General features: G+C 46.9%; 1 protein-coding gene across 1 annotated transcript; it reads right to left on the bottom strand.

Annotated features, from left to right (window-relative positions):
* On the bottom strand, window positions 1-26963 carry LOC115312649 (protein glass-like). Its single transcript, XM_029971514.3, has 2 exons — window positions 26854-26963; window positions 1-793 (listed from the first exon to the last, which is right to left on the bottom strand). The coding sequence occupies exons 1-2, from the start codon at window positions 26961-26963 to the stop codon at window positions 1-3; spliced, it is 903 nt and encodes a 300-aa protein (XP_029827374.3).
* Window positions 26964-27712: the final 749 nt, after the last annotated feature.

The following is a 27712-nucleotide window of genomic DNA, read 5'->3' as shown; positions in this document are numbered from 1 at the left end:
CTAGGAAGCGTTGGCATGGACGCGGAGGTGCCGGTTCAGGTTGCCCGACTGCGAGAAGCGGAGCAGGCAGAGCCGGCACTGGTAGGGCTTCTCCCCAGAATGGGTGCGCAGGTGTTTGGTGAGTGTGGAGCTGTCCGAGAAGGCCTTCTTGCAGAGGCAGCAGCGGTAGGGCCGTTCTCCCGAGTGCGTCCGCATGTGGGTGGTGACGGACGAGCTCTGCGAGAAGCGGCGCTCGCACACGGGACAGCGGAACGGCTTTTCGCCCGAGTGGGTGCGGAGGTGCGCCGTCAGGTTGGCCGCCTGCGAGAAGCACTTGCTGCACTGGAGGCAGCGGTACGGCCGCTCGCCCGAGTGCGTGCGCAGGTGCGTCTTGAGCGTGCTGGGCCTCGCGTACGCCTTGCCGCAGATGCCGCACAGGTTGACGCGTCCCGACGAGTCCGCCGCGCCCATGAGGCTGCCGCACTGCGCGGGGTTGGGCTGCTGCACCGGGGGCTCGCCGTAGCTCGGCCCCATGCCCCCGTAGACGACGTCCTCCTGCGGTGGGGGCAGAGGTGCAGGCGGGTGGTGGTACGGCGGTGCCGACGCGGTCCACTGCGTCGTGTAGCTGGGCTCCCAGCAGCTCACGCCCATGGTCATGTTCATGGACAGGTTCACACTCATGGACGTGGGGAAGACATGCGTCGGCGGAGCTTCGGCCGGGGCAGCCCCGTAGGGGCTGCCGCCGGCCGGTGGGGAGCTTGGATGCACCACTGCGTGCTTGAGGGACAGCAACACGTCCGCGATGGTGTCCCCCCTGCGCACGGAGCCACGTTGAAGCAGCGCTCGGAAACACCACGGTTCAACGCTTCCTTTTCGTACGATCGTTTCAATGTTTTAGCCAGATGACGAGTGAGTGATTTCCAATAATCACCTGATGGGTCTCTCTAGAGCGATCTTTGATGCGCCTTCTCTATGTTCGACAAATGTTTCGTTTCTCCTAAAAAGAAACGGGAGTGGCGGAAGTGACGATATCGCGTCTGATTGGCTGGAAGCTCAAATTACGAAAGTTACCACTTTCGCCATTTGAGCCTCTAGCCAATCAGACGCGATATCGTTACTTCCGTCACTTCAGTTTCTTTTAAGAGAAGCGAAACATTTGTCGAACATAGCCCTCCAGGTCTCAAGTCGCAACCTTTTGAAGTGGCTTCACCTTGTTATGATACACTGTGTGGTGAAAGCAACCGGGAATTTGAAGGAGCACTCGCGAACAACAGCGATGCGGCGGTTGCCTCCCGAAGTTCCGACAGAGCCAACGAGAGTTAAAAGAGCAAAGCGGTAAACCCGAACCCACGGCCTGCGGAGAAGATGCCCCCTCCCTCCCCTCCTCCCGGTCGCGGACATCTCGCCCGTGTTCCACATTAGTAATCATGTCACGTCAAGGTGGATGCGCCCGCAGACGGTTCGAGCTCGACGGTGCGAGTCACGTTGATGCGCGACGATCGAGCTGTGGGAGCCCATGAATGGTGAATGGTCTGCCATGCTTGCTTAAGCCGGATTAACACTGATTATACATCATACAAAGGACAGTCTGCATACAGAGCCAAACGCGAGTCACCGCGAGGTCTTTGCTTCGAATGCCGCATGGCAATGAGTTCAGGGAGAAAACTTGAGCACGCGGCGTTCGAAGGACGGATATTCCGGTAACTCGTGTTTGAAGATTGTCTTTCGTATGATGTACGATCAATGCGACACCGGCTTTAGGCAGACACTAAACAAATAGGACCAATTGTGGACTTATCGCACGAAAGTCTGACCAGATATTGGCATTAATTAGGGTGCCTACATGACTGTTTGTCTCAGAATAAAGACACCCTTTGTTGCACTGAGTGGGCCAGCCCTTGACGCGCTGGCACACTCGGTGCGTTACTTATGCGACAAATGGCGTCTAAGCATTAGCCAAGGCTACGCGCTCGAACAAAGTCCAACCGGATTGCGATAACTTAAAAACACACACACAAAAAAAAAAGAATAACGATTTGGTGGGAAAATGGCCGAGATGTCACCACTTGGAGGACCACTGACAACCCCAAGATTATTTTTTTTTACCGTCTCAGACGTTCCAAAAACGCGTGGCAAAATACAAAAAAAAAAAAAAAATCGAAAAAAAATTTCGCGCGCGAAAGAGTTTGGTAAAGTTTGTGTCCTCCTCCCCCAATTTGAGCTCGGCTTCGGATCTTGTTTTGGTGATGCCATTGGAGAAGGCATTTTTCCAAATGTAAAAAGGTGTTGCAAACTTCATGTCTGTAATAATTATAACTAACTGTCATTTGTAAAATACGTTTTTCTTTTCACAACTTCGAAAAACAAATATTAGAGACCGGAAGAGTTAAGACGAAACATCGGCAGTCTCCTAGCTTTTTCTTAATACTCTTAATATGGCGGCACCCGGCGGCTGTGCTGAAGGCGTTGAGAGGAATGCGCTCGACGGAGAAGTCGAGGGAGGCTCAGACATGTTGTTTTCGGTGCCGGATAACTTATCGGATAACATTTAACACGGCACCTTTGCGACATATTGCCCCTCACGTAGCTCGCCAATGTATAGTGGACGACAGCGCTTTCCGAAAGTGACTCAGCGATTCAACATGCAGAACTGTGATGGGTTATAGCGGGGCAGGAAGTCACCGATAAGTAAAGCCCCTTCATGTTTCAAAACTAGCGCAAGGAGCGTCGATGCACGAGGCACGTGCCACGTGCAGTCCTTGGGAAGATCATGGCGGCACAGTGCAGCACTGAGGTAGATTTCAGACAACACGTTCTTACCAGAAACGGCGTGCGGCAGGTGTCTCGAGCAATTCTACAGCAATGAATGGCGCCACTTTTTCCAGGATAGAGGGGCTTTATTGATAAGCAGAGCCGTTTATTGGGAGAGTTTGTCCATACATTGGTTCGAATAGGCGAGCGTCTCGGGGCAAACCACAGGCCTCGAAACAGCCCCTAGCGGTGGTCGTGAGCTCTAAATATGCGACACGACTAATTTAAGCCGTTTTAGCGTCGCTAGAGTGAAAAGGTATAACTCTCGGTGACTGAAAGCTTGGCGCATGTGAGGTTTTCGTCACGTTCATATTCAACGGTAGAATAAAAAAAACGTACCCTCCAAACCAGGGCCCACTTGCTAGAAACAGCGCCTCAGCTGAAACTGGGGAAAAGAAAGCACTTGAAAGCACTGCCAAAGCCAGCGCACGAGCTGAGCGGGACTCAATCTGCGTCTCGAGACGCTCGCGCGCTCCAGCCTTTACACTGTTTTCTATCAGCCAGTCTCAGCTGAGCCGCTGTTCTACCAAGCCGGCCCAGAAAAAACTGTAGCCGAGACGCCGAGATTGAACGCTTCGATTTCACGTTTTAAATGTCGTTTGCAATATTGTGATGTTGCGGTCTGATTGGTCGACGCTGTGTCACCCTTTTAGTTTACGCTCTAACAACGGCTCCTTTCATAAGTAGACAGCAGCGCCACCTAGCCCTGCAGTGAATGGAAGGTGAAAGAAATACATCAAGGGGCTTTACCAGCCCACCCTATAGCTTTACTGCAGCCTGTCTTCACTGCATCGAGCTAAAGGTGCCGTTCCCAATTTCGTTATGGCTAACAAGGAAATATATATTGTGCTTCACTTCACAACTGGGATAAAGGTAAACGACACTTCCAATTTGAAGTCATCCCAAGAGGCAGAAAGCGCACCATTTCACCAATTACGTCGTAGATTCGGGTGGGTGATTCTAATCTAGCTTTATGAAAATATATTTTCCCTACAAATACACAGTTCTCAAGCTTGTTATCTTTAGGGTAAGCCTAACGAATTATTTTCAGTTGTTTGCAATAAAAAAAAATATCGATGTTGCGGTTGTCAGTTGTGCGTATGAAGGTACTTTAGCACCGATACGATAGAATCGGTCGTATGTCGGGAGCAGTAACAGTGATTAAACATTGCATTCATAACTTCCGCATGGAAGTTTTGCACCCTCGCTGTACTTGAATATTGGAATGTTGAAGGCTTTTATGGAAAGATATACGAGTCATGTGGACCATTTGCGAGTGGAAGCCGAGAAGGCTCATATGAGGGGTTTCGGTGATTTCGCGCGACTTCGACACAAGACTCGAGGATACTTTGATGGCAAGGAGTCCGTAGATTTCTGTAGGGAGTTGCCAAGCGTGTCAATACAGCAGCTCTGCACGATAACCACCAAAAACTGTCTGCTGAAGAGACCTTAAATGGGCGATGCAACAATTTTTGTACTTTGCTCAAATACCACTTAGAACGGATCCCTGACGTTAATGACTTATGAAACACGCGTTCGTTTTTCACCCCGCGCAATAGAAGTCCTAGAAAAAAAAATTAAAGAAAAACGAGCAGCGTTCACTCCCTCAACTCGCAGCCAGAACAAGCGGCCACGTGATCTGGAGCCGATTATATGCCGCCAATGTTGATCATAGCCACGCGCTGGGGTTGGCAAAGCACAGGATACGCGCTGAGTTCCAGACATTGTTAGGGCTCGGCTATTGTCGTCGTTGCAGCGATTGGACACGGGCCACTTCCCGGATGCTTCTCGAGCTAGTAATTATCACGAGCCCGAATCGAGTGCCCACGCAATGCTCGGGTCCAATCTATGAACCACATTAAAATATCGTCATTGGGGTGTACTGCGATCCCCACGTCACGTCATCGAAATTTGCAAAGGAGAGATGGAATGAAAATGATCGCTTTTGTCCTTGAAATTACACCGCAACAAAGGAGTTTCTTGGCCAGTGGCGTTGCGTGCGAGTATCCTTGAGTCCCACTAGTGCCAGCAAGCTCGTGTAAAGGGAAAAACATTCCAATTGAATATCGTTGCACCGCTCATTTAAAGGGTGGTGTGACCGACAAAGTAGGCTGCTCGAGTGCTGTAACTGTGGAAAGGGCAGTAGCTCATTACCAGTGTTTCGGAGTATTCCATCACGAAGTTTACCACAGTTAAAGAAACTGAGCTTGTCACGGTGCATCTCTCCGTTTTATGACGTCAGTGTTGTCAAATGTACATCTGCGCTTGCAAGAGTCAACAAATGTGGTTAGAAGGCTAGGGTCACTATCGTAAGTTGTTTATTGACGGTACATCAAGGCACCTTCAGAGGGGTAGTTAAAATGAGCGAGGGACATGGAGAACATAGACTGTCTGTTTCATGTGTCCAGGTTTTGTTAGAAAAAATTAGAAGAGCCTTACGTCCCTTGGATTTACGCACCGTTTTTGAGCCGTTTTACACTTCGGTAAATGCTTTTAAAACCAAAAACCGTGCCCATGTGGAAATTAAAAAAGGGCTTGTATATAATTTGCATTGTGGTGATTGCGACGTTATGAACAATGTCAAAACAGGCAGAAAAGGGGCAACAAGACTGAAAGAACACTAATGGCACACAGAAAAAGCCATGCACTCTACTCGCACAAAAACCTAACTGATCAAACATTGCTGGACGATGGGACAGACATTCATCTTGAACAATAGAACGCCTTTAATACAAACACAAGGTTGGGGACCAAGAAAGTTCCTGGAGTCCTGACTCACTTTTCGCGCCTCATTGGTGTACAACAGCAACTGCGGCACCGCAGAATACATTTAAGAGCACATGTGTTGTAAATAGTGATTTACTGACCTCAAGTCTCATTTCTGTCAGTGTATGCTTTGATGTATGGCAGTTAAAGGGGCAGAGGCAACATCTTCCCGCTCTAATTCAGCGTTTTTTAGAGGTTTTACGTTTGTGGCATTCCAAGCGTTGTGTCGCCACTGGCCGCCACCGACAAATACAATTACGCAGCGTCACAGCCATTGCAATGGTCTAGCCGTCAAGGTTATTGCCCCCCCCCCCCCCTGACTCGCCAGTGGTCGCCACCACTACTTCGCGCTTTAAAAGCTATCGACAAGTCAACGGCATGATATAGTTAGCCGCGGCAACGGCAACATCTTCCCGCGCTAATTCAGCGGTTTTACGTTTGCAGGCTTGCGCACATTTTGTTTTCTTCTTTAAAATTTTCAAGTAACAGTTTACTGCCGCTGCTACCGTTGCTGCCTGGTATCATGTCAGCCAACGTATGTGTCGCGTACAATGAGCCGCTCCCAGAAAACAACTCCGTTATGTGTTGTGCCGTATGCGATTTTAGTTACCATTTGGGAACATGCTCGGGTGTCGCTGAAGTCTTTTTCAAGAAAGCTGAGGCTGATGAAACGTGGAAAGACCCAACGTGTAGAAAAGAAGAAGTTAAAAGCAAGTCGGAGGAGCATGAGCTGAGGCTGGGCGACGTACGATATGATGAATTCACGCTTGCAGAAATCAAGAAAACGCTATCTGCCAGAATGACGCCGCATGCAAAAGTGGACTCATTAATGGAAATAAAACCGACAGACGATGCTATCGAGCGTTTAGTTCAGCTGATGTCGGATAACTACGATAAGCTGCTCTCTCAAATTCAACAGCAAGGAAAAGAAATAACAGATTTGAAGAAACTTGTCACATAAATGGAATCAAGCAAAACCACTAAAGTGAAACTACTCAAACGTCAAATTAACGATCTGCAGCTATGCAGCAGGCGCCAAAACATCGAGGTGCATGAATTAGAGATAACCGAAAACGAAAACCTGATGAATCAGTTTAAAGCGTCATCCAGAACAACTGGGACTGCCAAATTTGACTGAGCAAGATATTGAATCAATGTACAGGCTTCCACTTAAACCGAAGAAAGCGTCGGTTATCTTAGTGCGATTTGCTTCTCGTGTCGTAAGGAACATGTGGCTACAGGAGAATGCTCAACTAAAAGAAGAGACGGCAACCGTACAAATCTATAAAAACAAAAGGAAAAAAAGAAAACTGTTCTGGCAGGTGGAAACAAAGCCGCGAAAAAGAGATACCAATTTGTATGGCACGGAGAAGGCAAAATGTTCGTACGAAAGGCACAGGGTGATCGGACGTTCAAGAATGAATGCGAAGACGATCTTGAAATAATTTGGTAAAGAAAGAAAAACTTGAAAAAAAAAAAGTAAAACGCAGCATCTCTATGCCCTAAGCCCGAAGAAGTAATAAATAGCATAAGTAATCAAGGACGATCTGCATTGTTTCTTCTTCACACGGAAGTCTCCTCTATGCTATCAGAAGTTTATGATGTTGAAGTTCCTCTTAATTGATACATTGCGTGTCATTTGAGTATTTTCGTGTTTTCGGAAACATGGTACACTTCTGATTAAAATGACTTTCTTTTGCATAATTACAAGCATTTGCTTTACGACGAAATATCAGGAAAAGGGGGGAGGCGTTTTAATGTTCGTTAATAAGACTCTCGATACTTGTGTTATTTTAAATTTTACAGAACTGAATGAGTATTTCGTATTACCGCCAATACTCTTCGGTAACTAGGTTTTTTGTGTACTATACTGTCCTCCATCTGGAAATGTCAGGGGCATGCTTTTTGTACTTGATAGGTTGCTTAGTTACGTTAGCGATAATAACTATACTTTTTTTTAGGGGATTTTAATATCGACCTATTAACATCAAACACAAAATGGGCTATTTTCTGTTGTTGAATCAAATGGCTTTGAATGTGTTACTACAGGACCCGAAGGAAAAATCCATCAATGTAACCCTGTTTGGCAGTCAATATTTTCTAGTGGACCGCTGACCGTGCCTGACTGTACGTCAAGCATGTCTGATTGGCCAACAAGTTATTCTGACCGACAGTCAAACTCCAGTCAGACTCCACTTGTCGGCTTTCTGATGGTTTCCTGGTGGCAGTCGGCCGCCGCGAAATGCCATCAAGATGTCTTGGTGGCGATTCTGATTGTACATCGATTGTCTCTGACTGTACGTCAAAAAGCTTTGACCTGCAGACAGACGTACGGTTAAAGGACGTAAAGTTCGTTCGGATATCACTATTTCGTCAAATCTATGAGTACGAAAAATAATCTATGCACAAGAAAACAATTTCGGGACGTGAGCCCATAAAACCGCTGATGTTGGGTCCATATTACATGAGCGAATGACGTTTTAGCGAACAGCGACATTTGAGCGAATCGACGTTTTAGCGAATAACGGGGGCGCGCGTTAACCCATCCGCCGCGCTGCGCTTTCACCGCTTCGCCGGCGACAGTCTGCGGCGGCTCATTACAAAAATGTGAACCCATTTGGCCCACCCAAAAACGCCGCTTCGCGGCGTCCGACTATTCACTAAAGTGTCATTCGGTGAAACGTGGGCGTTCGCTAAAACGTCATTGGATCAAGTGAGTGCTTCCCGCTTCACCCATAGAGGCTTCGCCGAGCTTTCATGAACGATCGCTCTCGACTCGTTTTGTTTGCCCGCTTGCTCCAACCTCTCGATTCTGCCCGGGCTCTACAATGTCTTATGTTTTAGTAGAATTTCTACTCGACAAGACCCAGCCTGTTGTGAGTACCGACGATGTAAGGGACTTTAGCGGTGTAGTTGAAGACGACAGGGTGTACCAGGTCTACTGGGCCGGAGACGCGCGAACAAAAGGATCGTTCTACGACGCGAAAGTACTCTACATGGCAGGTGAGTAGAACTGAAGTACGGCGAGTGATGTACGAGTGCTTTGCATAACATGCTAAAGGCTTAACTGCATTTGCAGCCGAAGCATTTCGTATAAAACGGATGGTCAAATCAATTTTCCAAAGCGGTGGCATAGCATAGGGGTTAAGGTGTCCGATTTGTACACAAGTGGTCGCGAATTCAATGCGCGGTGGTCCTGCTTTTTTTTTTTTTCTCTCGAACATTTTGTTTTTTCGAGGCATTTGACGATATTTATGAGCGCGTATAGCTTTACTCTTATATAAATGCTGCCCTTGTTGATGAAAATCCCTTGGCAGTGGCAGTCAGACGTCATCTGATGGACCATCAGATGACGTCTGATGGTCCATCACGTTCCACCAAGGCTGCTGAATGGCAGTCAGTGTCCCAAATTACGTATCTTGATGGAATTTTCAATAGGGGAGCTGCAAAAATAACAGACCAGGTCTTCACCTTACTAGATTACGTTGTCAGAAATTGTGCCCAAGAAGATATTTAAGCTTCAGGTGTAATTGACTAATATTAGCGACAATTTACCCATCTTCCTTTCAGTAACACACACTCCTAGACTCAACCTTGAAAAAACAAATGTGAAAGCTTTCACCTTCGCACTATTACGCCACAGAGACTGCAGTCATTCAGGAACTACATCGAAACCACTAATGGGAGCACAGTATACGCTAATGATTCAGCTGATGCAGCTTACGATACATTTCTAAAGACATATACTACGAAATTTATTCTTAAAGCATTCCCTACAAGGTTGTCAAGCCCGCAAGAGGTCAAAAAATCTTACGTTTCACATGATCTGTTGAAAACGTTTAACATAAAAAATTGTACCATAAATGTGTTCAATCTAATAATAGCGAAGATATGTTAAAAGTTTAAGACACACAGAAAAGAGAACTTAACGCACTGATGAAAAACACTAAGCTTGAATAACATACAAAATTGTTTATTAATATCCAACAAAAATAAGCCAGATAAATTATGGAAAAATATTAACCATGTCTTGAAGAATTACGATCAAAAAGCCATGTTAACTAAAATTAAACACTGTAAAAAAAAGTTGTCTAGTACGTCCCTTGCAAATAGTTTCAATGACTACTTGGCCAACCTAGCGAAAAGAACTCCCAGTGGAACGAAGAACCCCATGTGGCTATATTTATGAACATATGCAATCTTTTTTTCCCCAAGTCCAACGGATGGAAATGAAGTACAAAACTTGAAAGTATAAAACAGAGAGGACGAGGACGGGAACAGGACATCTTTCATTTATTATATATTTGAAGATGTCCTGCTCCCGTCCTCGTCCTCTCTGTTTTATACTTTCAAGTTTTGTATCTATTAACCAACACGCTCGTTTTCAACTGTAACGGAAATGAAGTAATATCAGCATTTAAAATAATAAATAATACCAAAGCAGACGATGAAAATAACCTGAATAAATAACCAATAAAATTTGTTATTGGCTTGTTAGCTGCACCCTTAACGATCATATTCAATCTTTCGATGGCTTTGGGTGAATTTCGTCAACTTATGTAAATTGCTGTGGTCGGTTTGATATTTAAGGGTGGCGATAATAACTTGGTAGGAAACTTGGCAGGCCAATATCAATATTAATACCATCTAAGTTTTTTAAAGGCTTTGAGAAAACTCTCCGTATTAAACTGTCGGGTTATTTGGTGCGTTTTTCTTTATTATCGAACTGCCAGCACGGCCTTAAGAAAGGAAGATCTACTGAATCCGCTCTGCTGTCCCAAAAAGAAGCAATCATTAATAATATAGAAGACAAACGGCTGACATTAGCGAGATACGTATATTTTTCGAAGTCATTTGACTTAGTAATTCACAATTTTCTTTTAAAATAAACAGCCTTGCTTGGTATACAGGGTCATACACTCAGTTTATTTAAATCATTCGTGTCTAAGCGAAGACAATTTGTTCAAATCAATGATTCAGTACCATCCATAAGAACAGTGACTATATGTGTACATCAAGGAAGCGTCTTAGGCCCCTTATGATCTCTTATATTTACAAGTGATATAAAATATTGTATTCCCGACTGTACAGTTAAGCCTATGCCAATGACTCTACATTATCTTTCAAAGGCAACTGAAAATACGGCGAATCATATGCTCTCTCAACTACACTTATTGAAATGAATAAATGGATTACAGGTTAGCTCAAACAAAACAAAGTGCACGCTATTCCAAGCTAAAGACATTGCCAGCGAATGTAACCTAAATATTATTTTAAGTAGGGATGCCATTGCGGTAGTAAAGTCCTTCAAGATACTGGGTGTTATTTTTACAGACAACATATGAAATGGGAACGTCGACTATATTAATAAAAAAAAAAAAAAAAACGAGAAGGGTTGTGGGTACATTGTGCTAATACAAGACAATTTTCACCGCGTCAGTTAATATAATACTTTTCAATTGTCTTGTGAAGTTATACTTTTCTATTGTCACCCAACTTATGGAGTACCATCTATCCGGAAAAATATAAACAAGATTCTACAAAAAGGAAAAATAAAACACTAAGACCGGTTGCAATTGTGTCATACTTTTACTACACAGATGCTCTTTTTACGCAATATAAGGTTGTTATAGCAACGAATCTACATTATTACCTGCTCCTATTGTCGGATAAAGCAGAATAAAAACAAATAAAGGTAGGTCTTCTTTTACAAATATCGAACTTAACTAAGATACTATCACCTATGAGACACGGCGATGTGAAAAGTGGCAATACCCCCGCACAAACCATGGTACCGCATCCATCAAATTCTTTATACCATCTTTATTAAACACGTTGAATCATAAAAACTTCTGCCATAATTGTTCATTTCATGACTTTATATTATTATTTACCCTATAATTTTTTTATAAAAACGTATTGTGTCGATTATTGCAAAACGAAAGACACCTGTGTACATCAAATGAAGCATGGAAGTTATTATATCACTGTGTTAGATAAGTGTTGTACGCGAACTGCCACCTTACGGCTGGGGCCTTGTCAAGCTGCGCTTGTTGCAGCTTCTTGCCCCAGCCACCATCTTTCTCTGCGAAAAAAAAAATTGTTTTATTGATATGCTGAGGTTGTCACCTGTGCAGAGAACCAAATTCTTTGTTTTTTTTTTGTTTTTTTGTTTGTTTTTTGTTGTGTGGTGGTTAAAAAAGGAAGAACGGCGAGCTTTGCGACTCAGAATGAACTAAACTTTTCGTTGTCACAAGCCCGTCACCTTTCGCCAAATGCAACTGTCGTCTCATGGCCCTTCCTTTGGACATGGAGTCGTCTCCGCGCATAACCTTGAAAATCTTGCTAGTAGTCGAGGTGCAAATTGCGCTGGCTTTCATGGAGAAACCGAGCCATGCGCTCGCTTACATGGCTTGGTTTGGACGTCCATGGCTACCAAACCGACCATGCAAATCTGTTGTTCACATAGAAGAGCTTGGTTCGGTGGCACGCTCGATTTTGAGGATGAAAGAAATGGCGCATTGTCTCCGGTACACACTCTTATATGCACCCGTGCTGCAGTCGCGGTTCCTGGCGTCACCCCGACTGCCATGTTTATCTGTGCAGCGCAATGCTGGCCTGGCACGGTCATGTGCTGCCACAATGCAACATGTGGGGCGTGCTGCGCCACGCCACACTGGGGTATGGCAAGCCCACATAGCACTGCCCACAACAAGGCTCGTCGCTGATCCACCAGGGTCTCGTCGCTGTTACGCCGGTTATCTCATCGTCGCTCTCCGCTCAGTGCATTGTCTCCTGGAATGACTATGTATCGGTTCCACGACTGGCTTTTATCTCTCCTGGAGCCCGAGATTAGGCGCTTCAAGCTGCAATCAAACCCCCTGCTCTTCGGAGTCATAACATGACCGGATCGATGTGTTCACCGTCTGCCCCCTCGTGGCTCGACGACATCCGACCTCAACCTCAGCTATGCTATGCACAATTTCAGGTACTGTCTTCATCGTTACCGCTCTCTGCGCGCGGCCCACAGTTAGAGTGAACTAGAAACGACTGAGTGGGGCGAGCTACAGGCTCCACTCATGCTTTCGGTTGCACCTCAAAATGTGGAAAGCGATCAGGTGGAACCAAGCCACTTCGATCGCAGCGCCACCTTCGCTGTGATCGAAGCGAGCGACGACACACGTCAAGGCCATATTGCATTTTTTTTATTTTGACGTTAGAGGCAACGTCAAGACACCACGTCGTGACGACGTGACGTTACGACGACGCCACGACGTCATCGTCGACTCCGACATTACGCAATGCCAAAATGCTGTGGTAAGGCCGTCGTGACATCGCGTCGCGTCGAGGACGACGCTGCTTCGCGACATCAAGTCGCCGTTATAACGCGGTCGTGACGTCACTTTGAAGACGACGCCGTTACGCAACATCAAGTTGCCTTTGTAACGCGGTCGTGACTTCGCGTCGCGTTGAGGACGACGCCGTTACGCCACATCACGTCACCGTTGTAACGCGGTCATGACGTCGCGGACGTGGTCGTCGGTGCCGACGATGACGTCGACGCCACAGGCAACGTCAAACATTATTATGACCTCACGTTAACGTCAACGTTACAACGACGTCACGACGAAGCCTTGACGGCGTGTAACGTCGTCACCTTCGCCAACATCAACGTCGACGCGCCGTCACGACGAAGTCTTGACGTCGTGTAACGTAGTCGTCGTCGACGATGACGTCAACGTCGACGTCGTGAAGTTGTGGGGACGTCGTCGTGACGTCGAGTTGCGTCATGTCGACAACAGCGTCGACGACCTGACACCAAGCGTCTTTGACATCACACTGACAAGGATACAGTCATTTTGACGTCGCATGACATCGTGGACGTCGCCGTCAGGGTCAACCTTGATATCGACGTCGTTGTCAACGTAATATGACGTCAGAATGCAGTCTCGATGTCATGTAACGAGGTTTTCAATGTCGATGACGACCTTGACGTTAAGGCGTCGTCGTGATGTCGCCTAGTGTTGTGACTACAAGTCAGGTCGAGGTGACTATATATATTGACGTGACGCCTGACGTCTAGGTTGTATAAAAAATATAGCCCGCCGTTCTATTGTTTCTATGACCTTGACCAGTGTGCCGGTCGAGCTTAAAGGAGCTGTGCAACAATTTTTGTACTGTGCACAAATATTGCTTAAAACGGATCCCTAACGTTAATGACCTATGAAACACGCGTTCGTTTTTCACCCCACGCAATAGAAGTCCCACAAAAAAATTTAAGAAAAACGAGCAGCGTTCACCCCCTCAACTCGCAGCCAGAACAAGCGGCCACGTGATCTGGAGCCGATTATATGCCGCCAGTGTTGATCATAGCCACGCGCTGGGGTTGGCAAAGCGCAGGACACGCGCTGAGTTCCAGACATTGTTATGGCTCGGCTGTTGTCGTCACTGCAGCGATTGGACACGGGTCACAACCCGAATGCTTCTCGAGCTAGCAATTGTCACGAGCCCAAGTCGAGTGCCCACGCAATGCTCGGGTCCAATCTATGAACCGCATTCAAATATCGTCACTTGGGTGTACTGCGATCCCCGAGTTACGTCATCAAATTTTGCAAAGGAGAGATTTAATGAAAATGATCGCTTTTGTCCTTGAAATTACACCGCAACAAAGGAGTTTCTTTGCCAATGGCGTTGTGTGTGAGTATCCTTGAGTCCCAGGTGTGCCAGTAAGCTCGTGTAGAGAGAAAAACATTCCAATTGAATATCGTTGCACAGCTCCTTTAACGTTGGAACGCAGAGCGTTTTTTCATAAAAAACGGCTAATCCAAACAATTTCGCTCGTAGCGCCTGAATGGGCGCTACGAGCGAAGGTGCTTAGATTAGCCTTAAGAATGGCTAGTTGGGCTAGTTGGTTTTGCATCATGGTGCAATACGCCAAAACAACAGGGACGACAACAAGGACAACAATAACAATGTCATAAGCCATTACAAAACAAAAACGGCCAGAGAAATTCACGAAGCCTTCCCGGATTTAGTCCTACCACGACAATTCTTGTGTAAGCGCACCCTCTTTGTCCTTGTCTGATAAGGAATTCTACTATCTGAAGAACCAATGACGATGGCATCTGACGGGCGGGGTTTTCTACACCATATCTTTGTGTTCTGCCAAGTGTGCCTGCTTTATCTTTTTTTAAAAATGTGTCATCAAAACAAATCATTCAGTTGAAAGTTACGCCGCGTCCTGTCCAGTTAGATTAGCCTTTTCTTCATATGCGGAGGTGCAGAATTAGGACTCCGGTGGCCCCACTCGTCCTTTCCTACATGTGACGGCACGGGGGGTGGGGGGTTGGGGATAGTGGCCTTTTGGCCCAACGTCGCCTCCGACAAAGAGAAAGGCAGTAATAGGTAGCGGCACAAACCCCGACGGCACGTGAAAATTAACAAAGGTTTTCACCTAAGTTCGGAGTCGGTTCATCGAACACGCACAGTTGGTTTCTGTTTTTTGTTAACCCTAAATCCAGGGTCACGCTACTCGTACATGATACAAAAGACAGTCTGCAAACACGAGTCACCGCAATATCTTTGGTTCGAATGCCTCGTGACAAGTTTCCCCTTTAACTCACTGCCATGCGGCATTTAAAGCAGGAAACTCGTGGTGACTGGCGTTCGAATTCGTTTGCAGACTCTCTTTTGTATGATGTATAAGCAGTGTGACCCCCGCTTTAATAAACATTTTATTTAGTAGAAGACTGCGCATGCATAGCTTTAATTGGCGTTCAGTCACGTGCTTCCGTACCTTTGACTGCATTGTAACAGAAAATTGTCCCCAAGTATAGGCAATTTTAAATCTGTTTACCAACGACATGTCGAGCTCAAATCTTCACAGAGATGCTAGCGAATTGGTCTTTAATATATAATTTATGAATCTCATCTATATGTAGCTGCACTTCCCAAACAAAGACGGAAACACTGCGTCCCACATACCTCTGGTCATCGAGTAATGCTTGGCTTGACGGAGCGTGTGTTTGTTTAATGTTTCAATGGAACCGACGAATGTAAGGTCCTACCAATTATTCAGTGATGATTCATTAGTGGCATTCACCTTAAGCAAATCTAAAGTGGAGGACGATTAGTATAGCCTGGAGTTGTGAAAAATTAAAGTTACGCAAACCAAAATTTGACAGGGGAAGAACAATATGCACCTAAAGGCGAACACTGTGAAATAGAGTACCGCAATCGAATGGGAACAAACAAAGAGTAGCCAATTGACCTGCCAGACGCACGGCGCACCAACTGGCTATGCTTTGCTCCAGTGGCACCTGACCCGAATGGGTACATTGCCACCATCTCAAGAGTTTGCTGCATGGCTACCAAAGATGAGCAACTCACGAGAAAGTTTATGGTAAGCCTGTGTCGTTTCGGTGAACAGCCATCCGTGTGTTGTCACGACTCCCCCCCCCCCCCCCTCTTTGCCAACCGTGGTAGACAGCCGCATAAACAGCGGTCCCTGCTTTGGGGAAGGACATTGTAATATCAGAGTTACATCCCATCATCGAACTATCTTGGCAGCGTAGAGACAACTCCGCTTTGTACCGCACAATAAAAAAAAGTGTGAGCTTCTGCACCCTGCACCAACAGAGGTTGGCCTTTGCTTGGGTGCCTGCGCAGGTCCAGTCCTTCAACGGCAAAACGGTGCAATAGCGGGGACGGCTGCTGGTATCCCGAAAAAAAAAGCTACAACTCAGAAAGAGTCATGGAATAGTTTCAGGTGACACCGCTTCATTACTCTCTCTGTGAATGGCTGACTATGACTGGCTGCGGCTGTGGGTATGACTGACTGCGGTCAACTTTCTCCAGCTGTGGCCTGAGAGTTGACAGCGCAGCTCTTTACTTAGTTGAGCTCGAAACTTCTTACTGACGTCTACGGACCCCTTGCCATCAAAATATCCCTGAGCCTTGTGTCTAAGTCACACGAGAGCACCGAAACGTCTCACGTATTCCTTTTTTGCTTCCTTTCGTAAATATTCTAGATAAACGCTAGAGAACATTTCGGTAAAAGCCCTCAACATTTCAATGTTCAGGCGCAACACAAGTGAAAAAAATTCATGTTTTCTTTTTTTTAATACGATGTTAAAGCACTGTTACGGCACGCAACATAAGACAGATTCTATAGTATCAGTGCCAATAGACAGTTTTAGTGGATCGTACGCTAAAGCCTTGCGTACGCAATAAAATTGCGGGTCGGGAGTGCGCGTGCGCAGAACGCAATAGAAGAGCTAGCGTATTGCGTACGCACGCAACGCTGGGGATTTTGCGTGGCGGGCTAGCGGGCTCTGCGGGACGTTCTCGAGAGATCTCGGACTCAACGAGAGCGCCAGTTTCAAGATGGCGGTTACCTCGACTGGCGCAGCAAAGGCGACGTGGTGTTTTCGAAGCTCTGTGTTACGTGAAATTGCGTGGTGTTCAGCTCGGCAATTCTTTCCGGGACCTACGGCGGTCGAATCAGATCGCCGTGCAGCTGAAGGAGTGCACTGTGAAAATGTTCGCCGCTTGGAATGTGCGTCAACGCTGCGATCTGCTCAACGCTAAGCCTATTCGCACAGTTCATCGCCGACGGACGAGCGACTCTAAAAGAAATCGCCGAAGTTCTCGCTATGTACTGGACATCAGTAGGTCACGAATTTCATTCCGCGATAGCATTGATAAAAGGTGCCGTTTCAAAGGGAAGATTGACGGAGGCTCTGTGATCGAATTTGGTTACGCACTCGTAAGCCTGGGGTGCTATGTTGCGCTTTTTGGACTCCCAGGAGACTAGGAAGAGGGAAGTGACGTCAACGACACAGCAAACGCAGATTGGATGTTGACAGAAGAAAACGAAATCAACACCCAATCTGCGCTTGCTGTGTCGTTGACGTCACTTCCCTCTCCCTAGTCTCCTGGGAGTCCAAAAAGCGCAACATAGCACCCCTGGTTCAGACAGAGGTGTTTGACTGCGTTTGACTGCGTTGCGGCAGCGAGAAACCAGGACATCCCTGCTACTTATATCGCGTGCTAAGATGATTCTTTGAATTGGATTGCACGCTTCACACGAAGCACAGATGTGCCGGTGACTCGCTTTCGGTTCTCGACGCAACGCAGTCAAACGCACTCAAACGCAAGTGTCTGAACCGGCCTTTACTCATAGCCTCTGTACCCCGCAGAAAAGCGCGCTTGACGAGGCAGCTGCGGCTTGGTTGAATTTGAAATAAAATGATTGGACACGTTTTCATTTTCAATATTTCTTTCCAGGAGCATGGTTGCGCTATAAGCACGCAGAATTCTGCAGCTCTAGCAAATCTAACCAAGATCATGCGCGGTGTTCACTCGAAAACGTAACGCACGACTAAATTCGGTCCGAGCAGGTCATTTTTAGCGTACGCTATACTATTGCGTACGTAAGAGCCAGCAACGCTATACTAAAACTGTCTAATATCTGGTCATATTTCTTCTTTTTGTTGTATAACCTACAAAAAGAACAAAAAAAGATGACAGTTGAAGAAACAAGAAGCAAGAGTTAACAAGAACACAAAAAAATGTATGTGTGTATGTATATATGTATGTTACAAAGTAAAACAATAAGTGCACCGCGGATACTGCAGGCTCGTTCCGGGTGGTGGTCGCGCTTCTCCCCTTTCTTCAATTACCATTTATTTAAAAAATATTAATTGGTTTAAACCTTGAATACTTCGTTCGGTACAAGTTGTAGAGAACCTTATTTTTCAATTTTGTTCTGACTCTCTCCACTTAGAATTGTGCCTACTATAGGTAGTCGCTATGACAACCGAAGTCCACACACCGCGTCGTAAGGAGCCGCAATGCAGTCGGTAACACTCAAACGTAGATGTCTGAACCAGCCTCATATCAATGATAATCATCATCATCATCTTTATTATGATGTGCCCACATACAGCACTAATCCTAAAGAAAGTGGTACACTGTCAAAGACATAAAAAGCACGTACAAAGCAGGAAATAAAAGGAGAGACAAGCAAAGTTACAATCACGCACGCATTAGTGGCTCGATTGCTCGTCAAAAGGTGCTCATGTCATAACAAATGTCTATTAACACACCCGGCACTGTGCCGGGTGTGTTAGTGCACCGCAAATTGGAGCACGTGGAGCGAAAGCTCGGGCTGCAGAACCCAGGAATCCTGGGTTCAATCCCCACTTCCCCCCGTTTCGATCTGGATGAGCATCGTACCTGCGTGCAGGGGTATCACACTGGGTGATGCCTGTGAAAAACCCCAAGTTAGCAGTCGTACTTCAATGGTGAAATGTCTTACCTACAGCGGGCAACAATGTCGCGTCTCGGCCACCAGGCACATCTGCGGTGTGCTAACACACATGTGACAATAGGTGTATCAATATATGCATATATACTTCTCATTGTTTTGTTTTTTCAAACACAGTTGTCAGTAGCGCCCGTGTTTGTATTCTCTCCTGTGTCCGTCTTTTTATCGCTTTTAACCTTGGTTCAAAACGCTCATCATCAACTAGTACTTTTGCAATTGTGTTGCAACGTGAGACGTCCTTGGTTTAGAGCTAGTAAACGCCAGGCATTTCCTCTCGAGCTATGCCTCCAGGTGCCTCCACTCCCCTCCACCCAATTGACTTTCCTCGTCAGTTTCCGCGCTAAATTTAGCGGGGAAACTGAATTTTTGTAGAGGTCACGTGGCATGAAGTATGTGCCATCATTTTGCCCGCAAAATTTAATGGGGAAGCTGAATTGGCGTTGCGATTACGTGACCTCAATTTTCCCTCTAAATCCAGAAGGGAAACGATTTGTGTACAGGTCACGTGACACGAGGTCATGTAACGTAATTTTTCCCGCTAAATTTAGCAGGGAAACTAAAGTAATATGACGTCACAGGTCATGGCTTCACAAAATCCGGAGCAACTAGCCCAACGAGCAATTAGTCAAATAACGTTTCATGTTAAAAAAAAAAGTCAATTTTAATAAGTATACAACGCTATTTGTTTTAAGAGGACGCTTCTAGTGACTGTATATAGTACCAGCATACGGGGTGTTTTTTGTTTAAGTGCACCAAATTTTTAAATAAAGGGAGGGAAAGTTATATGAGTGCGGTTTTCACTGCGTGTTTATATGGCTCGACCGACATTAGACGGGTAAATATCATCATCGCTATTATCATATCAAGTAACTAAAATGTGTTTATGAACTTTTTAATAATTGTAATTAAGATATATGCTTATATTACACACTTTGAGGCGGTCGTATGCCAAAACTGTTCCATTTTAAGGAATTCGCATAACCAGCCCGTGTTCCCAGATATCTGCCTTCACAGTTTCTGCTTAATCCGACTATAGTGCCCGCAAAAGCGGGCACTTTAGCCGAACTTTGCTGCATTAGCCGGATAAAAGAGCAAAATTCGGGGACGAATATCGGAGAACAAGGGCCGGTTCTGTGAATTCTACAAAATGGAAGAGTCCTCGAAGTTTGTAATAAACGTGTATCCTAATTAAAGTAACAAAAAAGTTAATTAACGAATTTGTGTTAATTAGTCTGATAATAGTAATGGTTATATTCGCATCTAATGTCCGCTTAGCCATATAAACACGCAGTGAAACCAGCATTCATTTAATTTCTCCCCTTTACTTAAAAATTTGGTGCAGTTAAAAAGAAAACAAAAAAAAAACACTCTGTATAGTTCTGCGGATTAAATCTGACAGGCTGTATATTATGTACGCTTGTCGCGAATCTTGAGGTCTGGACAACCGAATTAATACTGAGGGCCTACACTCGCCCACGGGAAGGAGAACCTGCAAAACCTAAATAAAGTATTACCGCCTTGCGAATCACCTATGGTACGTGACCATTTTTTAATAAATTCAATGTTTCCAAAATGTAATTTCTACCAATTCTGGCGCGGGAAATAGCCACACAAAGAAACAGTTTTGCCACTATTTTATACTGTCTTTCCGACAAACATATTTTCGACGAACGCGCAGCCTCGACAGAGTAACCCGATGTAGAAATTCGCGCTAAACAACTGTCTCTCGACAAATGGGCTTTCGGGAAATTCTTCCAGACCCGGCGAATAGGTCGGGATACGTGCATAGCAATCTCGCAAGTTGTGCACACCTTGATAACAGCGGTGCAGCTGTGAAAGCGCACGAGTTTAACTGTACATCAGAAGCTTTCTTTGCTCGAGGATTCGCGTAAGCGCTTCGTGTACGCTCTCGTGCTAGTTTCCACCACAACACTGCACACATCTTTCTGTATAGAGGGTATTCACTGGACTCCATATTTGTGGGCGATGTTCATAGTGGACGCTCTGAACGAGCTCTCATTATTAGGCTGCTAAGACCAGCAATCTTGATGGTGCAAAAGGCACGTTGCAGAAGAACTGTTGAAGCTCGCCGTCATCAGCACGCGCTCAGCAGTCGCGCACACAGAAATGGCCACCAGTGAATACTCCCTATAGGCTTATTGCTAAATTACCTAAGCATCAAGGAGAATGCACGGAATGGTGTTCCGCCCGCCGCACGCTCACGCCTTCCCCGCATAAAAGATTCGAAGTAAATAACCAAAATAAAGCGTTGATGAACGCGCGTGCAAGATTTCATTTGCTTTGGGCTTTTGCTTTAGAACAGTTACTGTTGCACATGCCGGCACGTGCGGCGCGTGGAACACCATTCCCTGCATCCTCCTTGATGCTTGGGTAATTTAGCAATCGATCTATTGACGCTTGAACGTTACCAGGCGGCACTACAGAGAGAGAAAAGTATTGGGATAAAGTGACTCCCGCTGTAGATTTCTCGAGTTGCCAGAAAGTTGCTTTCGTCATATCGGCCAATAGCGTTGGCAGTTTGTTTGCCCATTTGGCCAAGGCCGTTTCAGCTACAGTGCACGCTTCCAGAAATTGCGGAAATTGACTAGCTGCAAAGTCAGGTCATGCAGTGAAACAGGACCGGTACGCAAAAAGTGGCATCATCGACACAAGCAATCAGCAACAAAACTCGAGACTACGTAAGTGCGGCCATTCCCAGAAACACCGCAAACCTACCTTTGCAGTGGGTGACACAACTCTACTCGTACGTAACTTGAAAACGTTACTCGGAAAATGTGAAACAATAGGGACCTTTAGCAAACCGTTGCCGTGCTCCGCGTACCGCACTACCGGAGCCTTTGAAGCATGCGTTTAAGCACGCGTCCGGGTGGTACCGTGACCGCGGGGCGCGCGCTTAAAAGCCTGCTTCAAAGGCTCACGTAGTGCGGTACGCGGAGCACGGCAACGGTTTGCTAAAGGTCCCTATTAATTCGTATGCTACGGTTCGCTGTGGAGTACACACGTAGTTTTTATTTTCGCCTTTTTTTTGCGAGCCCCCTTTTGCAGGACCTGCAACTGCAAACGACACATCGAGCATCTATTTTTGAGCGTACAGAGACGGTGGCTGAGCGAGACACTTTGGCAAACATTGGAACGTCGAACGCCGAGACGCGTCACTCTCACAACGCTCATTGGCCCGCCAACGTAGACGCGTTTTCATGATCAACTGTGACACGTGTGTGTGTGTGCAATTTATGAGCGTGGACATTCACTGACCATATATCTGCCGCGTTATAAATTCATTTTTTTTTCTTCAACTCTTTCCCTCTTTCTTCCCGCTGGAATAACAGGTTGGAGCTCCAACCCTGGATAGCCCCTCCTTTTTACCTAAATGAATTAAAAAGAGCAAGGTGACAAGTGCAAATGAATACAGCGAATGCAATACGAAAATTGTGGGTTTCATTTCAAGTAATCATTCAACGTTTTTTCGAGTTTAGTAGTGAGATAATCTGATAACAAACTTTTTGACTGAGTAATTAAATTGATTACTTTAAATGTTACGTAAAGATTAACGGCGGGCCTACGTGGTCGTATAGTTCAGCTTTGCGGACTGCATTCGTGTAGCTTTCGCGAGTTATATTTAAAAACAGTGTAAAGAATTAAAAAAAAAAAGCACAAAATAACTACACCTTCTATTTTTGTTTGTTTTTATTGTGATTTTCGATGAATTTAGACTCAAATGTGTACAGTGCTTTATTGCGGAATATGATGTCTTCAATCCTATGACACTGTTAAGCATATAATTTACGCCTCGCCACATTGCTTTGGCAAACTTTGGTGACGCGCTTTCCCAGAAACATTGTCTAAATAAGTCAGTAGTATGCGTTTTTGCTCGCTTAGTCTGAAAAAAAAAAAAAAAAAAAACAAGTTTTGCACAAACGTGTTCAAAATACGTCATTGGGCCAGTTTAAAATTTGTTTATATAATGATTATTACGATAACAGTAGCAACGTAGCAGCAGCAGCAGCAAACTGGAGTGTTGTTTTCGTTCAGAAATAAGGTTGAGATTTAGTGAACGCAGCAGCGATTTAACAGGAGGCACCAGTCTGCCCGCGCTCACTGGAATAACAAATCGTCGCCAATCGAGTTGTACTTCACATACTGTGGCATACATCTCGAAGATCTTCCCCCGAACAACGCACTTGCCAAAAAAGTACTGCGTGTAAAAGATAAAAAGGCAGGAACACATCACCACCAGCAGCTAGTCAAACAATTACACTGTTGCGACAAGCGCGATAGGCAGCCGCTAAAGTTGCTTCGTCATCTGCTTCCATCTCCATGCTGAACACTTTCTAGGAAATTCTTAGAGTTTTGTTTCGTAAGTCTACTTTACGGATTCACCCCCTCTGTAACCAACGGAGGAATTACCTAGGCGGCCTAGCGGCAGCCATGAAGGAAGAAACGGATGACGTAAAACCCTAATTGTGACAACCACCCCCCTGGCCACGCACCAACACAGACATACACACAAATAAAAAATGACCTGTAAACACGAAGAATTAATTTGTCGTGGTAAAAAAGAACAGTAAATACAAAAAAAGAAGTAGCGAAAACAAAAACCGGCTGGCAAACTGGATTTAGTTTAAAACGAGCCTTGACGTCCCCTCAATGTGTTCGCAAGAAGTGCAAGCTTCATAGGACGTATCCATGAGCGTAACAACCGGGAGGGCAAGCGCTTGCGCCCCCCCCCCCCCCCGGTTCTTAAAGTGTGTGTGTGGGGGGGGGGGGAGGGGCCAAGCATGTGTTTTGCCCCCCCCTCCCCCCCCCCTGAAACAGCCGCCACTGGGCAGGGCAAACACTGGCCGGCGGCGCCCAAGGGATACCAAGGGCACCGCTCCTTGGCCCTCAGGGAGGGGGGGAGGTCTGGTTTGCCCCCCCCCCCCCCCCACCCCCTCAGAAACAAGTTGGTACGCCACTGGACGTATGGATACGCGAAGCATTCAGTTGGCACAGACACCAAACCGGAGCAGTGATATATCGGCATCGGGAGCACATGGTGCCAGTCAAAGCATGGTTAGAAGCGCGCCCGGCAAGAGGGGCCTGCGAACAAAACTACCAGGCTGTACCCTCAAAAACAAAATACGGAGTTGTTTTTCACCGCAAACATAAAATACGCATAGACGAACACTCATTTGCCAGCGATCCAAACCGGATACCAAAGTTTCATAAAAAAAAGCGTTATCTTATCCCAAAGTTATAAATGATTTTATGAAATGTTTAATAAAAAATGGCTGCCGACGGAGCTCTCGAGTACATGGAGCCGAATGGCACCAGTTTCCGAAAACGGATGTAAAAGGGTCCCATTTTCCCACTGAAAATCTGAGAAGATCTCTTATAACTTTCGAATGAGATAACAATTACGTCTGAAACTTTGGCATCTGCAGTGCTTCGGACTGGAGAACCCGGCGTTCCTCGTTCTAACGCGTTCGACGAGTGCAGTGGAAGCAAAGGCCGCTAGCGAGCTTTAGCTCTACCCCCTAATCCTTCCAATCAGAGCTCGGCGTTCTGACGTCTCCTCCCGCGCTCTAGTCTCCCCCTCTCCCTCACTTTCTCGGGTAGATGAACGAGAAATTATGATGCTTGCATTGCACGGAAACTCGCGCCTGGTGACTTGATAAAGCGTAAACGCCAACACAGGAGTAGAAACACGATCTGCGCTGTCGATAAGCAAGCAATAAAACCGGGGACAACACGTAAAGAACCAGTAGGTACTCAGATGTTGTAAAAACAACATATTCAAATGCCCATTCACACAGCACCATATGCTTACGTTGCGTTATGTTAGGGGAGATTACGTATGCTTATGTCACGAGTCACAGGGACATCCGTGCTTCGTATGAAACGTGTGAAGGCACGTTCACACTGCCCCGTTTTCTTACGTTACGTTACGAAAAGCCACCGGGAAGTCTGTGCTTCGTATTTAGCGTGGCTACCAATCCAAGGAGATAGCCTGGCAGGCGACATTCGAGACACGAATGTTTCGGTGTCTTAGACGTAACGTAAGAAAACGGTGCTGTGTTAAGGCTGGTTCACACAGACCCGTTTTCTTACGTTACGTTACGTTGCGTTACGAAAAGTCACCGGAAAATCCGCGCTTCGTATTAAGCGTGGCTGTCAATTCAGGGAGATAGCCTGGCACGCGACATTCGAGACACGAATGTTTCGGTGACGCCGAGCAGGACGGTGAGTTACCGTGGCAACCAAGGACACAAGGCTCGTCGTAACGCAACGTAAGGAGTTGAGCTCGGTTCAGCTTTTGACACAGCACAGTTTTCTTGCGTTACGTCTAAGTCACCGAAACATTCGCGCGTCAAATGTCGCGTGCCAGGCTATCTCCTTGAATCGGTAGCTACGCTTAACACGAAGCACAGATTTTCCGGTGACTTTTCGTAACGTAACGTAAGAAAACGGGGCAGTGTGAACGAGCTCTTAAAGGTTGAACCGAGCTCAATTCCTTACGTTACGTTACGACGAACCTTGTGTCCTTGGTTGCCATGGCAACTCACCGTCCTAGCTCGTCGTCAACGACACATTTCTGTCTCGAATGCCGGGTGCCAGGCTACCTCCTTGAATTGGTAGCCACGCTTAATACGAAGCACAGATTCCCCGGTGACTTTTCGTAACGTAACGTAAGAAAACGGGTCTGTGTGAACGAGCCTTCAGTCACTTCCAAAAGTGGCTCGGCACGCGACATACGAAGCACGGATGTCGTGACTCATAACGTAATGTAAGAAAACGTAAGCAAACGCTCCTGTGTGAATGGGCCTTGATACCTTAGCATTTTCCAATTTCGCATTAATAAACCGATCTCCCTAAGCGTTCGCCGCACGCGTGACGCCGCCATAAAGACAGTGCACGAGAGGGATCGTGCCATCTCGTGCTCTACACGCGCAGAGCTCCAACGCACTGTTGTTGCACATGCGAAAGGCGGGGTCACATTGATTATACATCATACAAAAGACAGTCTGCAAGCATGAGTCACAGCAATATCCGTAGGTCGAATGCCGCGTGCCAAGTTTTCTCCTTAAACTTATCGCCATGCGGCATTCGAAGCACGTATCTCGCGGTGACTCGCGTTCGAATCTGTATGCAGACTATCTTCTGTATAATGTATGAGCAGTGAGACCCCGGCTTAAAGTGCCCTCGATACACTGCGGCAGCGATCGTGTAGTCAAAGTGGTTGGTGAGATCGGTCTATTCAGTACTGAAATTACTCTCGTCTGCTTCTCCAACGCTCTTTCTCACAGAAGCTAGATTGGAATCGGGTGTTACACAACACACAATTCAATAGACCGATCTCACAGCCAGTTTTATTACGCCACCGCTGCTGCCATGCATCGTGAGAGATGTAGTCTTTCTGCACGCGCGACAACCCCGCTGAGGGCCTGCGCGAGCAGAGCACGAGGCGGTGCGAGCTGCCTCGTGAACTGGTGCTTGCCTCCTATGAACTACAGTGATGGCGGTGTCACGCATGCGTGGAACGCTTTGAGGGATCGGTCTATTGTAGCTTTCACAACACAAATCCACGCATCCCTATTGTGTTTTGCAGATCGAAGCACGAGACTTTGTTCGCGATTCGCTGATGAAAAATACTTCCAAAAGCGTTGCGAACACATGTCGCGGTAAAGATCATCAGTGTGATTTAAAAAAAAATGCTATCGATTCGTATGTATCTTGTAACATTTCCTTCACAAGCGAGCAAGCCAACCAGGATATTTCCCCAACATCTGTCTTAGAAAAGCGGGGGGCCGAGCAACCAGACCGCTATTCCAACACGCAGATGAAAGAAAATGCTATGGTGCCCAAGTGAACATCCCCCTGGAACAAGGCCGGCCGCACCAACGGAGGGTATCCGGTGCACTCCTGGCGCATCCAAGTCGCGGTCCGCACCCGCAGCGCACGCTCACCTGGGCGAGTGGCAAAGCAGGCCGGCCAGGGGGTCCGGCTCGGCGTTGACCAGGTCGGCCAAGTCCGACTGGGAGCACTTCCACGCCTCGTCGTCGTCCCAGAACTCCATGAGCAGGGCTTCCAGAACCCTCTAAGGATTCTGAAACCTCGGGCTCCCGAATCCTTAGGCGGATACACGCGCTGCACTCGTGGCACCAGCGCGCGATTGCTCCCCGGGCGTAGGAGGCAGTCGAGGGGCTTCCTCCGGGGCGGGGCTTCGCGACTTGCCGGGTCTTCCTTTTGGACGACGTCGCTGCGTCGGACACAAAGCTCGGGGCTCCGAGCCCCGACTCGAAACCAGAGCCCGGCCCCAGTGCCGCGGAAAGGGGGGAGAGACGGTCGACGGAGGCCTGCCCACGTCGTCTTTTGTCCCCGTCTTGGATCTCGAGCGGCGCCGTGAATCGGGCTGGAGGTCGCTCTTGGCCCCAGCAGATCACGCCGCATTCCCGGCGTGACTCGACATAAGCGCGCCGTCACGCGGTCTCCTGTCAACGCGGCCGTGAAAAAAGCGTCGGGGAAGCGACCGCCAAGGAGCCCCCTTGACGCGATTGAAACACAGCCGCCGTAACCGAGGAGGGTCTCCAGGACGCTACGCGGCGCCACGGTCCACAGCGCCGTCCGTCGGGTCCCCGCCCTACCTGGGCGGCACTGAAACCCGATCTGCCGACGGACGCACGTGCGTCGGACCCGCCGTACTCCACCAGTTGGTGTCCGCAGCCCCGTCAGCGGGATTAGCCGCCCTGGCTCGGGGCTTCGCGGGAGTGGGGGGGCCCTCGACGACGTCGCTCGCTGCACAGCTGCCCGAGTTGAGCCGTCGCC

The sequence above is a fragment of the Ixodes scapularis genome, unplaced genomic scaffold, assembly GCF_016920785.2.
Source record: "Ixodes scapularis isolate PalLabHiFi unplaced genomic scaffold, ASM1692078v2 PGA_scaffold10__122_contigs__length_95168666, whole genome shotgun sequence".
NCBI lineage: Eukaryota > Metazoa > Arthropoda > Arachnida > Ixodida > Ixodidae > Ixodes > Ixodes scapularis.
The sequence above is the reverse complement of the archived record's forward strand: the minus strand, read 5'-3'. Positions and strand labels throughout refer to the sequence as shown.

Bases quoted from the DNA above. Each gene is read 5' to 3' on its own strand.
- LOC115312649 (XM_029971514.3), bottom strand. From the start codon at position 26,963: ATGGAGTTCTGGGACGACGACGAGGCGTGGAAGTGCTCCCAGTCGGAC. The intron at 794-26,853 runs GTGAGCGTGCGC...CTCCGTGCGCAG, and splicing joins CTGCTTTGCCACTCGCCCAG to GGGGGACACCATCGCGGACG.